The 13,588-nt window shown below is 42.8% G+C and overlaps 1 protein-coding gene across 8 annotated transcripts in view; it reads left to right on the plus strand.

Moving 5' to 3' along the window:
* The window catches only part of dnt (tyrosine-protein kinase Dnt), a 581,353-nt gene that overhangs the window by 484,047 nt on the left and 83,718 nt on the right, over positions 1 to 13,588 (plus strand). For 6 of the 8 annotated variants that reach the window (XM_076199777.1, XM_076199779.1, XM_076199778.1 and 3 more), the window contains exons 5-6: positions 7,842 to 7,972; positions 12,609 to 12,689. In XM_076199777.1, the coding sequence (XP_076055892.1) occupies positions 7,842 to 7,972; positions 12,609 to 12,689 (212 nt within the window). The remainder of the gene's footprint in view (positions 1 to 7,841; positions 7,973 to 12,608; positions 12,690 to 13,588) is intronic. The other 2 variants (XM_076199775.1, XM_076199776.1) reach the window with 1 other exon arrangement.

A 13,588-nucleotide genomic window follows, 5' to 3' on the forward strand; every position in this document is an offset into this window, starting at 1 on the left:
AGGTGATGGAAGAGGTAAAGTGGAAGAGGGAGGGAAAAGGCATGATAAGGAGTGGAGAGGCAATGATACGAGGAGGAGGTGATGGGAGAGAAAGGAATAGGAGTTAGGGAATATATATAAGGAGAATGTGGAAGAGGAAGAGTGGGGGGAGGAATAATATGAAGAATAGGAGACGATAGATGAGGGGGATGAAGTTGGAAAGGAGCGAGGGATAAGGGTTATTATTGAAATAAGGTGGGAGAGGAGACGAAAGAGGAGGAAAAGGAAACTGGAGGAAAATAATAGTAATTGAGGACTAGAATTAGGGAAGGGAATGGTTTGGATGAGGAGGAGGAAAGGGAGAGAGAAGAATGGAAGAGGGAGGAAAAAGGGGATTGAAAAGGGGAAGGGGGGGATTTAGGGAAGGGCTGGATGAGGGGACACTTTAATTTAAGGGATAAAAAGAGAAGGAAGATTGAAAACAGGAAAGAACGAGAGGAGCAGAGGAAAGTATAAATGACTAATAGAGTAATATAATCATTTAGGTAGATAATATAAAAGAATAACAAATAGTAATGTACTGGTAGCTAGATATGATAACTGAAAATAAAAAGGAGGGAAGGAAAGAAAATAGGAAGAATAAAAAGGACGACTTTTATAGGGAGAAAATAGGTGGAAGTTGGAAGGAAGAGGAAGAATAAAAGGCAAGAAACCCGAAACGAAGAATAGATTAAAGGATTGGCAAGAGATAGAGGAGGAAATGGAAAGTACGTGGGATAAAGAAAACAAATTTTGGTCCGAGACGACGCGAAGAATGCAGGAAGAGACAGAGGAAAGAAGAGAAGCGAAGGGAAGGTACAAGGAGTTGCAGAGGGTAAAGACGGAAGTTGGAACTGGAAAAGAGAAATGGAGAGAATTTTCCTCCACCAGAGAAGAACGTGTCTAAGAAAACTGGTCACCATTGGAAGATAAAACATAGAAATGATGAAGCAGAATTAAAGAGAGAGAAAAAAATCGAAAGGTCTAAATAGGTCGAAAAAAAAAGAAAAAAATGGAAATGGGCTTGGGAATAAATGAATAAATAAAAGGAATAAAGAAATCCTTCATTTTCTAAAATGAGCAAATCGTGACCTTTTGTCAATAGAGCATTAAAATTTGTTTTACCCTCTCCTTGGTTATTTTTAGTCTTTCTAAAGACGAGAAGATGAAAAAAGTAGAGAAAAGTCCTGCAGAGACAGTTGATACACTCGCTGACTGAACTAACGACCGAACTCGCCGACTGAACTAACGACTGAAATCGCCGACTGAACTCGCCGACAGAACTCGCCCACTGACCGAACTCGCCGACAGAACTCACCAACTGAACTCGCCGACAAAACTCACCAACCGAACTCGCCGACAAAACTCACCGACTGAACTCCCCGACTGAACTCGCCGACAGAACTCACCAACCGAACTCACCGACCGAACTCGTTTACAGAACTCACCGACCGAACTCGCCGACTGAACTACCGACCAAACTCGCCGACTGAACTCACCGACTGAACTCGCCGACTGAACTCACCGATCGAACTCGCCGATTGAACTACGACCAAACTCGCCGACTGAAATACCGACCGAATTCACCTGAAATCTCCATTGGAAACGCTGTACTTGTTTTCCTATGCTGTATGTTCTTATCTTAGTACAGTATATTTAAAAAGTAACATTTCAGAAATCTCACATTTCCTAGAATAAGCGAATTGTGGCATTTTGGCAGCAGAGGAGTGGAAGTAATTTTGTCCGTGCATTAGTTATTTTTGTCTTTATATGTATGTGTGTGTGTGTGTGTGTGTGTGTGTGCGTGTGTTTGTGCGTGTATATATTATATATATGGATACGGTATATATGCATATACATATACGGATATACATGAATATACAAATATACGTGTGCATTCATTTTTTTTTATCTAGTTTTACCTGAAGCTGAGACTTCTTTAGCGAGTGTTATTTACGATACTAACAACGCAATATATCGCGATTCAGACTTGACTCCATATTCACAGGATATTGAGGTTGAGACCCTGTTACCTTCACCTTCGATTTTGGATTGAATATACCCAATGTGTCGGTGACTGCCATGTTGTTATTCTGTTTCCTACACATCAGTTAGTCCCTTCCGTCAGCCGGAAGAAATCGGGTGACCGGCGCCAGTCGATTGCCGGCTCTTTAACTCGCATCCGGCAGATATGAACGCTTAAAGAGCCGTCCCTCGTTCCGCCCGTCATGTTTACGTGTGGGGGAGCGGTGGACGGGGAGCGAAAGAAAACGGGGGGCGTGAAGGGGAGGAGAGAACGAGGGAGAATGGGTAGAAAGTGTGTAAGGAAGTGATGCAGGGGGGAGGGAAAGAGGTAGAGGGAGAAAGAGAGAGGTGGTAAAGGTTGGGGATAATAGAAGAATAAACGGAGAGAAGAAGGGAGGAAGGGGGGATGACATAGGGTCGGATAGTTTTTGAACAGGAGCACCGACGTCGGTGTTGAATACGTTGTCAACAAAGAGAGGGAGCAGATAAGGTGAAAGGCTGCAGAGCTGGCGTGACAAAGAGGAGCCTTTCATACCCTCCCCGCCCCGGTGAACTTCCAAACACGAGGGCATACAATAGTCGGGTAAATAATATTGTCGAGAGGGAAACTTGGAAGACCCTGTCTGATTTCGTAACCCATATATGACCCAGCACTTCTGAGTCTCTTAAGTCTCCCTTCGTGTTTCCCCTACTGTCTATATACCTCCCGCCCCCTGTCGCCACCCCAGTCCTTCACTGGCGTTTATTGTCTGCGCCTTACACGCCCTTTTCTCGGGTACAATGTGACACGTCTTCACCCTCCACTTGCCTCGTCACTATTCGCCAATGTCTCCCTCCTCTCGTTTCATAAATTCTCCTTTTATTAAAGATTCTCGGCCATATCCCTCTCCTTCCCCCACCATTAAACCAACCCCTTCCCCAAACTCTCCGTTTTGCTTAACCCTGACTTCTTTATCTTGTCTTTCTTTCCCTCCTCCTTTTTGGTTTCTGTCTCTTTGTCCCTATTTTCCTTCCCCAAATCACCCCCACTTACCTCTCCTTGCTCCTCGCCATGCCTCCGTTGGTTATACTCTCTCTGTCTACTTCTCTCTTTCCCCAGACTTTCCAGTCTCCCCATCATCATCATCATGTCCCTTTCCAGCCCTCTCATTCTTCGTGACTTGCTTCCTTCCTCCCTCCCCCGTTCTCTCTCTGACTTCTTCATTCATCCTCCCACCCCATCTCCCAACATTATCGGATCCAGCATGAGGAATGAGTGAGTGAGAATCAGCTGGAAAAAGGTGGGGTTGTAACAAAAACCACTGTCGCTCTTTTGGGGTGAAATCTGAGAAATAGCTTCTTTTGTTTCATTCTTACGTGTAATCATCCTGTTGAACTTGGTGACCTACTGTTGTTCTGCCCGATGACAGGAGGCGATTTTATCCAGTTGACTGATAGAGAACCAAATCATCAGTTCGTTCACGTTGGAATAATTTACTTTCTTTTAGTTGTAATTCTCTTTTATAAAACTGAAAATTGGGAAGGGTACAATGACCAGTTATTTAGGTTTAGGAAATAGGCAATACCTGGTTTACCGACAGTGGTTAACAAATAGAACAGATTTGATAACCATGTAGTCAGCGCTTAGATAATTGGTTGTTTTAAGAAAAGATTAGATAATCTTATGGATGGGGATGAAAGGTGTTGACATGGTCTTGTGTAGGCCTTATGATCTCTAGACTTCACTCTTGTGTTCTTAAAGAAATAACATGAAAACTGACTTAGATATTTGAACGCGCTATTTTTTAAAAGTGGAGGAAGAACCTGAGGCAGGCTTTCTAGTTTTAAACTGCACTGAAAATATTGTAAGTGAAAAAAATACACGAAACACAAGCCAGACAACAAACTATGTAGGCCAGTTTCATCAACGTGTATTCAACGATTGGAATAAGCTTCCTACAAAAGAGATCACATGTATTTCATTTCAAGGATGTAATATTTTGTTGCATAGAAATATATATTGCAATTAATATCATGTAGGATTTATCAAATAATCAAACTAGTAGTTTGCTAACTTGTTTATTGATTAGTTGATCTACAACCTACTTAATTATTAGTTAATTTAAATTAGCAATGAATCATGTAATCAGTTGATTAACTAGTTAAAATTTTGATTGGTTGATTTATTTATCGATTTCTTCATTTATCTGTTCTGTGTGTGTATGCGTGTGTGTGTGTGTGTGTGTGTAGTATTTTCTTAATTAGTCAACAAGTTAATCATTGCTGTATTGATTAACATGCCTGTATTTTTACCTATTTATTGACATCTACCTAACAATTCATTCTGCGTCAAGCCTAGATTTGGGCAGAAAAATCTACTGTCAACATGATCTCTCATTTTAATCCATCGTAATCCACTGTAATCCACCTTAATCAAATGTAGTTTTGCCATTCATCCTTTTATGTGGTTCTGAAGTTCTATATGCGTTCGTGAGGTCTCGAATATTCCGTCACAGGCCCGCAATGATATACAGCGCAATGTCTTCAAGTATACATCAAGTGACCTTAACTTGACCAATGATAATTACATTTTTGCCTTGACCTCTTCACCACGGGGTCGTGTCTTTTGTTGAATAAAGTCTTATGGCAAAGCTAAAATCTTTACGGTACGTCATTACGCTGAAGGGTCAGTCAAAGGCATTCTTAACTCTGACTTCTTAAGAAGTTTACTTTCTGGTGAATGATATCCACAGGCGGTATCTGGAAAAGATTTAAGTTGAATGTAGGTTTCAACCCTCTCTGCATGAGGCACTGCCCTCGCGTGATCGGAGACTCTTCTGATTAAGCATAGGATTCCGGCTACCGGTGTCTTGGACTAATGATGTGCTCTTCGGAATCTGTCTGGCTTGAAGAGTACGGCCTTTAGACGCCTTTAAGTCTTACGAAACCTCACTTCCATGCAATCATGCACTTGTCTTTATCTCGGTACAATTGTGGCCTTAACTCCAGTAGTAGGTCAGTGTCTGGAGCAATGGTTCTCAAACATGTTTTATCATGTATTCCGCGTTTATGAATTGCTGTTCTTTAGACTCCCATGAGACCACTTCATTAGTAAAGTTAATCGTTGTGCATCCACTAAAAACCGTTAGTTTCCGAATTGTGGCCCCACTTTTGAAACTCTCTAGCCTTCCAAGAGGTCGCGGACCCTAGTTTGAGAATCACATATCTAGAGAATGGTAAGCAAGACGCCAAAAGAAAGAAAATGTAATATAACAGGAGAAAGGCGAAAGAAATTTATTTTATTTTCTAAAGGAATTTTTTTCTAAAGGCGAAAGAAATTTCTTTTATTTTCTAAACGGATCATAAATTCAATCCATACAACCCCAAAAGTGACAAGGAAACGGGAACATTCTTTTCATGGTCGTCTACCTCAGTCTAAGAAAAGTACAAGTACAAGACGACTAGTACCTCGTTAGATTACACTAATGACAACATTGGACTGCATGTCCAACACCTCTCTCTGTAAAGCATTTAGCCATTTCAACCTGAGGGTTATTTCTCAGCTGAAGAGAGTTGTCTGGCGTTAGAGAGAAGAAGAAGCGTGTAAGAGCTGTCATCAGGTCGGAGACGTTAATCGAGAGGAGCTTAACGAGGAGGTCCGGGCTGGTCGAGCGCTGTCCTTGATGTCCCTGGGAATGGGCTGGATTTGTGCTGGCTTCAATTTGTCGTCATCGCTGTTGCTGTTCTCTTCTTGTTTCTTGTCTTCTTCGCCTTCGTCTCGTTCCTGGCCTTGTTCGTGTTCTTCTGTTTGTTCTTCTCATTCTTGCCCTTGTTCTTGTTCCTCTTCTTGTACTTGTTCTTCTCATCCTTGTCCTCGTCATTGTTCATGTTCCTATTCTTTTTCGTGGTCTCGTTCCTGTCCTTATTATATGTTCTTGTTCTTGTTTCTGCTCTTGTTCATGTTCTTTATTCATGTTCTTGTTTTTATTGTCCACTTGGTCTTGTACTTTTCCTATATCTTATATATATTTTTTCATATGATGGGAGAGGAAAATGATAGAGATATTGTAAAAGGAAACACACAAAGAGCATTGAAAACGATAAGAGCTGGGAAGGCACCTGGGTTAGATGGATGTCACTTGGAGTTTCTTGTGTAGTAAGGAGCAGTTATAACGGATTGGCTAGCAATATTTATTTAATATACGAGCCACCGGCTGCGCCAGTTACTGCTTCGCAGGGACCTCGGCCGTCGGGACTATGTGATATACGAGTGTGTGTGTGTGTGTATATCTATATATATGTATGTGTATATATATATGTATGTGTATATATATATGTATGTGTATATATATATGTATGCGTATATATATATATATGTATGTATATATATATGTGTTGAGACAATGTGACAGGTTTTAGAAAGGTGGAAGAGTAAAACACGGGTCTAGGGCTGAGTTTATTCCTGACCGGTTTCGCTTAGAACTTCTTCAGAGGAAGCTCTAAGCGAAACCGGTCAGGAATAAACTCGGCCCTAGACCCGTATCCTATTCTTCCACCATCCCCATATAAATATATATATATATATATATATATATACATATATATATATATATATATATATATATAATATATATATAGATATATTATATATATATATAATATATATATATAGTGTGTGTGTGTGTGCGCGTGTGTGTGTGTGTGTTTGTGTGTGTGTGTGTGTGTGCGCGTGCGTGTGTGTGTGTGTGCGCGTGCGCTCACGACTCTATATGTTCCTTCATACCGCCCGAGGTGACTCACAGCACTTCACCCCACCCAGGACCTTATACAAGTGGCAACGTAACCTTTGTGCATGATTGATGGCCAGTTAGATCTTGGAAGTCAATCATGGCCGAATTTCATCAGAAGGTATATTGTTATCACGTCTGTTTTATAAAAATAATTCATTAGTCATCAATCATCCCTTAACTTTCTTATGTTGGGTCTGTGATTAAAGAAAGGCTACCAGTTGTTCAGGAAGTGTGTAATCCTTGTATACTGGAGTAAGTTTTATTTTTCATTCTTGTTCTGAATTACATTTGTTATATTTGAATTTAGATTTTTTTTTTTTTAGAAACTCGTTTTCTTAAATATGTCTTTTGTTGCTGATGATCAAATAATTATTACTAATTGACGCGTTTCCCCCATTTACAAAAGAAACCTTTAGGCATTACCTTTTCCAACATGATAACATGCTTTATAGGGTTCTCACTAACACCAGATGATTTCATGCAGGTGAGGGATCGAACTCGGGTCTGAAGGGAAGTCTTGAACGTTGAGACTTCATCTCTTCACTTGCATAAACACCCCAGTCTGTCATGCCTGCCATTTTATGTTATTTGTTTATGCGTTTGTTATTATTTGTCCGTTCCATAAACACCCCAGTCTGTCATGCCTGTCATTTTATGTTATTTGTTTATGTTTGTTATTATTTGTCCGTTTGTTTTTTATTTGATTAGTATTTATTATTATTTATCTGTCCATTTATTATTATTTACTATTTACCTGTTTGTTTATTATTTAACTTTACCTATTTATTTTATTCATTGTTATTTATGTTATTTATTTGTTTATCATTATAAATTTTTCGCATCCGACCTAGTTATGGACCAAAAGGTCTCCTGTCGGCATGCTCCTCCTTTGTAATCCTTTGTCCATCATCAACTCCACCAAATTGAAGGGGTCAACAGCCACGGGGATTGTAATTTTATTCCAGGCAACTTTTAATTCACGCCAACAACAATTACAGTCCGGCTTTTCTTTTCTCCTTTGCCCACCAGGGTCTCGCTACCGTGCTCGGGGCGCATCAACGCCGAAGTCGACGTCAACCTGAAGATCAACATCACGACCCATGAGCGTTCTTCCAACGTCATCTCCCTGACCATCAAGCGCAGGAAGATCTGCCTGAAGGGTGAGGAGGAGCATGAGGAGGAGGAGGAGGAGGAGGAAATGGAGGAAGAGACGATAGTCAAAAAGTGTGAGGAGGTAGTTGAGAAGAAGGACGAGGTGGAGCTGGTTGGTGGAAAGGATTTAGAAGCTAAGGAAGAGATTGAAGAGATAGAAGTGATAGAGAAGATGGAGGAGGGAGGAGCTGGTGAAGGTGGAGGAGGAGAAAGTGGAAGAAGTGGAGGAAGATAAGGTGAAGAAGGAAGAGGTAAAGGAGGACAAGTAAGGAGGAGGATAGGATGAAAAAGAAAATGACATAAAAAATTATAGTCGATATAAATGTGGCATCTATGTTTGAAGACCTTGTCTCTGTTTTGCAAAGAGTAAAGATAGAAAAATGAAAAACATAGAGAAGTGGGAGAGGAAGGATGGGGTGATAAGCCAACAAGAACAAGATCATGTGAAGGGAGGGGAGAAAGGGAGTGTAGTAAGAGAAGGGGTTGTAGGGGGAGGGGGACCAGAGCTAGATTTGGGAAAGGGGAATAGGAGGAGGAGGGAAGGAGAAAGACACGAGAATTGAAATGAAAAAGTGGAGAGGGAAAAAGTAGCTCTGGGAAGAGAGAGGTGCATGAGGCAGGAAACGGAGAAGGGGGAGGGTGGAGGAGGGTTGATCTAGAAGAAGGAGACGGAACAAGATAAGGAGAAGAGAGAGGAGGAGGAGGAGGAAGAAGAAGAAGAGGTGAAGAAGGAAGCGGAGGAGGTGGACGAAAAGGAAGAGCAGAAGGAGAAGAAGACGAGGAACCAAAAGAAAACGTCAAAGTTCGAGTGTTTGACAAGGTGATGATGAAAACCTTAACATGGGAGCGAGGACGGTAAGGAGTACGGGGGGGGAGGGGGAAGTTAGGGGTTTGAGGAGGTTGTGGGAGGGGGGGAGAGGTTCTGTAAGGGTAAGCAATTATTCAAGAAGTGAGAAAAGGAACAGAGACGAGGGGAAGAGTGAAGAGTAGAGGGGACATGATGAGAAAGGGAAGGGGAGGTGCAAATTTGAAGAGAAGCTTGATGGGACGTGTCGGACAAAGGGAAGGAGATGCAGACTGACTAAAGAAGGGAGACGAGAGAGGTAGGGAAAGGGGTGAAACAAGGAACAAAGTAAAATTAGAGGGTAGTGATTAAGTTAGAAAGTAAAAAAGGGGGGGGAGATTTAGCTGTAAAGGAAGGGGATTGGATAAAAGGGGCACAATATTAAGAAAATGCTAAACGTTAAGAAGGAAAAAGATTAAGGAAGAGTAGAAATTAGCCCTTTTACTACTGTGAGTTACTTAACAGATTTTATTCATACTAAACCTAAACAGCCTAAGAGAACAACGCTGTAGAGAAGGTGTAAGGTTGGTTTACAATCATGAATGAGGAAATTTGAGATAATGTTTTTTTATGATAAAGAGAAGTGTATGTGGAAATTTGAGAGAGAGAGAGAGAGAGAACACGTGTCAAAATATTGAGCGTCCCTTTGTTGCGTAAAGGTGCCTCAAAGTAGAATAGAATATTCTGACGTTAGCCAGAATAAAATATTTAAATTGGGTGAATATGTCTTCTTGGGTAGGAATGGTTATCAGCTAATCGTCGGTTGCCACTTTATACACGTTGTTCCATTCAGCGCCAGGTGATTTTATTCAGATAAACACAAAACGTGAGATCCAATGAAATGATAACCATATTAATTCAGAAAAATAAATAATTGCATTTGGAAAATGCGGAGCATCCACGAGTCATGAACGAGGTTCGGTTCCGAATTATTGTGGTGAGGAAGAGAGGGAAGGGATCAATCTCGTCTTGGGCCTTTTGTGGTTCTTCACTTTTATTCTGGCGAACGATAGATGATTTTATTCCATTTGGGGACCCCGCTGTCCCCTCCCCACCCACCCACCCCCACAAAAAAAAAAAAAAAAAAACGGTGAGGGCGGGAGGGTGGGAGTGGAGGAGGAATAAGCAAAGTTGGAATTCAGAAAAGACTGACGTCATGACGAAGTACCCAATCAGGCAAAAGAAAACTCTGAGAAGCTTCAACGCGGTGACGTAGTATAGTTTGTGGGTTCTCTTCGGGCCAAGATTCACCATGGTCTTGGATCACGTGTTGGACTCGTGATCGACAGCTACTTCCCTCTCGGAAGAGAGCTCATGTGACCGATCTATGGGTAACGCTGTGACCTTTACACGCACACACACCACCACCAACTCCCCGTCCACGAGTGTTGGAGTAACGACCCACAGTGCAGCGATACTGAAATTATTTCAGCCCTGGGCGGGATTCGAACCCGGGCAGCCGTAGTGGCGGCCGGGAACTCTAACCACTGCGCCATCGAATTGATGCTTCTGAGAGGACAAGCGAAGGACAGAAGGACGTGTCAGTCTTTAGACATCCTTTGAGCCGAAATTCGCTCCCCAGTTCGTCCCAAAACCGGGTGGAATCGTCTGTACTAAGCCGAAACAAAATTCATGAATAGAGTCTCCGTATTGAAGAGGCTGAAGCTGAAGAAGCGGGGTTGTTCAAGGGAAGACACACACACACACACACACACACACACACACACACACACACACACACACACACACACACACACACACACACACACACACGCAAATAAACACACACACACAAATAAACACACACAAATAAACACACACACACAAATAAACACAGACATACACACACAAATAAACACAGACATACACACACAAATAAACAGACACACACACACACACACACACACACACACACACACACACACACACACACACACACACACACACACACACACACACACACACACAAATAAACATACAGAAAACTGCCACATTAGGTCGTCACGAATGAACAGACGAGACCTCTTGGCCTGACCTGACCTCCTACTCCGAGTATGATGGACTAACTATTCTTCAGATAATCGAGGCTTCGAACCCTCTTGGTACCAGTACAGGATACCAGAAAATGCGAATAACTAGTTTCCTCCACTTCATGACTTAAATGGAATCCATCGGTGAAGATCCTATTCAGGTCTTTTAACTACGTCAAATCCTCCACCTTTTACCACAAACCATGATGTCAAGGTTTTTGTTTTTTGAATTGCAAATATGTACTCGCCTCCCTGTAGGGAGGAGGTGCATTTGCGCGATTCTTGTGTATTTTGCTTGAAAGCAAATGTTCACTTTACCCACATTGACTGAAACTTCTTTGACACACTAAGATTTTTTTTTTTTTTTTTGGCCGACTACAGAAGACTAGAATGTGTCCTCTTTAAGACACAGACCAGATAAGACAACCGATAATACGATGTTCAGAAATGCCATTCTAATAATAATACATTATGCTTTAAGGTTTGTCTTTACAGGTTGTATACTGACTACTCCCCGACTTAACTTCCAAGGAGCTCATTTATCTTTTTTTCTCTTTTTCCTTTCTCTCCTTCCCGTTGATTGGCTCCACCTTCCTGTCCCTTGCACGTTTTGCTCTCTTTCTCTCTCTCTCATCTCTGGTCTGATCTCTCCCCCTTCCCCTTCCCCTATCCTTTTCCCCTTCCCCTTCTCCTTTCCTTTTCCCCTCTCGGTCGCTTGCTACTGCTTGTGAAACCGTCCCCTAATCTGCCTCTGCCTGCCTGCCTGTCTGTCCGTATGTCTGCCTGTGTGTCTGTCTGCCTGACTGTCTGTCTGTCTGTAAATATCTGGCCTTCCGTCTGTCTGCCTTCCTTTTCCGTCTCCATCTCTCTGTGGCTTTCTGCTTGTCTCTCTGCCTCCATGTTTGTTCCTCATTTTGTTTCGCTTTTTATCTATCGTACCCTATATCTCCCTCTCCCTCTCCTCTCTCTCTTTCTCTCCCTTCCTCCTCTCTCTCTCTCTCTCTCTCTCTCTCTCTCTCTCTCTCTCTCTCTCTCCCTCCTCTCTCTCTCTCTCTCTTTCTCTCTCTCCCCCTCCTTTTCTCTTTCTCCCTCTCTCTCTGTCTCTCCCTCTTCCTCTCTCTCTCCCTCTTCCTCTCTCTCTCTCTCTCTCTCTCTCTCTCTCTCTCTCTCTCTCTCTCTCTCTCTCTCTCTCTCTCTCTCTCTCTCTCTCTCTCTCTCTCCTTCCCTCCTTTTCTCTTTCTCTCTCTCTCTTTCCTACCTTTCTTGATTTGCGCTCTCTGGCACGATGCATCGTTGTTGTTTTTTTTAATGTTTGCTAATGCTGTGTACCGCATTTGGACGTTTAATCCTCGAACCCGGTTTTAACAATCATTTGGCACTGACAACATCCCACGGCTCTCTTGTTACACGACCACAAACCATTCCTGACGTCATTTGACCATTCATGACGTCATTTGACCATGACGTCATTTGACGTCTCAATACCTCCACCTGGGTTTCCCGTAAACAATCATTGCCACTGACAACACTATCAATTGACTTGATGATGTCACTATTGGCTACAATCAATTTCCACCCATGACAACAACATCTGTTATTCCCCAATGCACGACGTCTACTACATTCTGCCACCACATTCATTGTCAAATTCCAACATCGCCATCTCGTTTCATGTTCCTGAATTTACTGTTTCGTTTGAACGGCCGCCGCACTAACAATGTTATCTGAATGTTTTTTCCTTTACTAACATCATAAACTAATTAACTCAAGCTCTGGTCAATAACATCTTCCCATCATCAAACCTCGTTCCATCCCCCACGACCCCCGCCACCAAAACGCACAACCTTTCTGGTATAATTGTTGTTGTTTCTTTTTAATTCCATTAACAACGTTTATATGTGAACGACCTTTCATTCCAATACGCTGCTGATATCGCATGGATATATTACTCTTACAAAATACACTAATCATCTTCAATTTTCTTTAATCTTCGACTCCCTCTTGGAAAATACCCTTTCTCTCCTAACCGAACGCATCCTAATGATGACCTCGCCCTGTCTAAACACGACCTTATTCGTTCCGTTTTTGACCTCGTTTGGTGCCTAACACTCGCATGGCTGACCTGTGACGTCATCCGAACCTATGCTTGACCTTTTACGTCATCCAAACCTATGACGTCAACCTGAACCTATGCTTGTTCCTGCCACACAACGCACACCTGTCCACGCAACCTGCACCTACACTTGTACGTTTGTGCCCCCCACACCTGCATCACACCCGGACACCTCGCGCACCTGTGTGCTGCAACCTGCATCCGTGTCAACGCTGAACATGTGTCGCACCTGCACCTTTCCCCCGAGACAACGACACCTACACCTTTTTTCCGTTCCCTTGGACACAACCTGTGACACACGTGTCTGAGTGCAACCTAACCACGTTTGCTGTTATCGTTACATGTGTGCACAACCTTTCCTGCCCTAATGCCTTGTGTTTTCTCCCCACTACTCCCCCCTCTCCCCTCCCTCCCCCCTCTCCCCCTCCCCTCCCCTACCTCCCCCTCCCTTCCCCTACCTCCCCCTACTCCCCCTCCCTTCCCCTACCCTACCCTTTCACAACCCTTTGCTTTCCTACTCATCCCATTCCTTCTCCCTCCTTCCCTTACCCTCTCTTTCCTTCCCTTCCCCTCACTCCCTTCCCTATTCCCTTATCTCACCTCCCTTCACTTTACCCACCGTTTCCCCCTCGCCCAC

This window comes from Oratosquilla oratoria, chromosome 16 (genome assembly GCF_046742065.1).
Source record: "Oratosquilla oratoria isolate Oo_2021 chromosome 16, ASM4674206v1, whole genome shotgun sequence".
NCBI lineage: Eukaryota > Metazoa > Arthropoda > Malacostraca > Stomatopoda > Squillidae > Oratosquilla > Oratosquilla oratoria.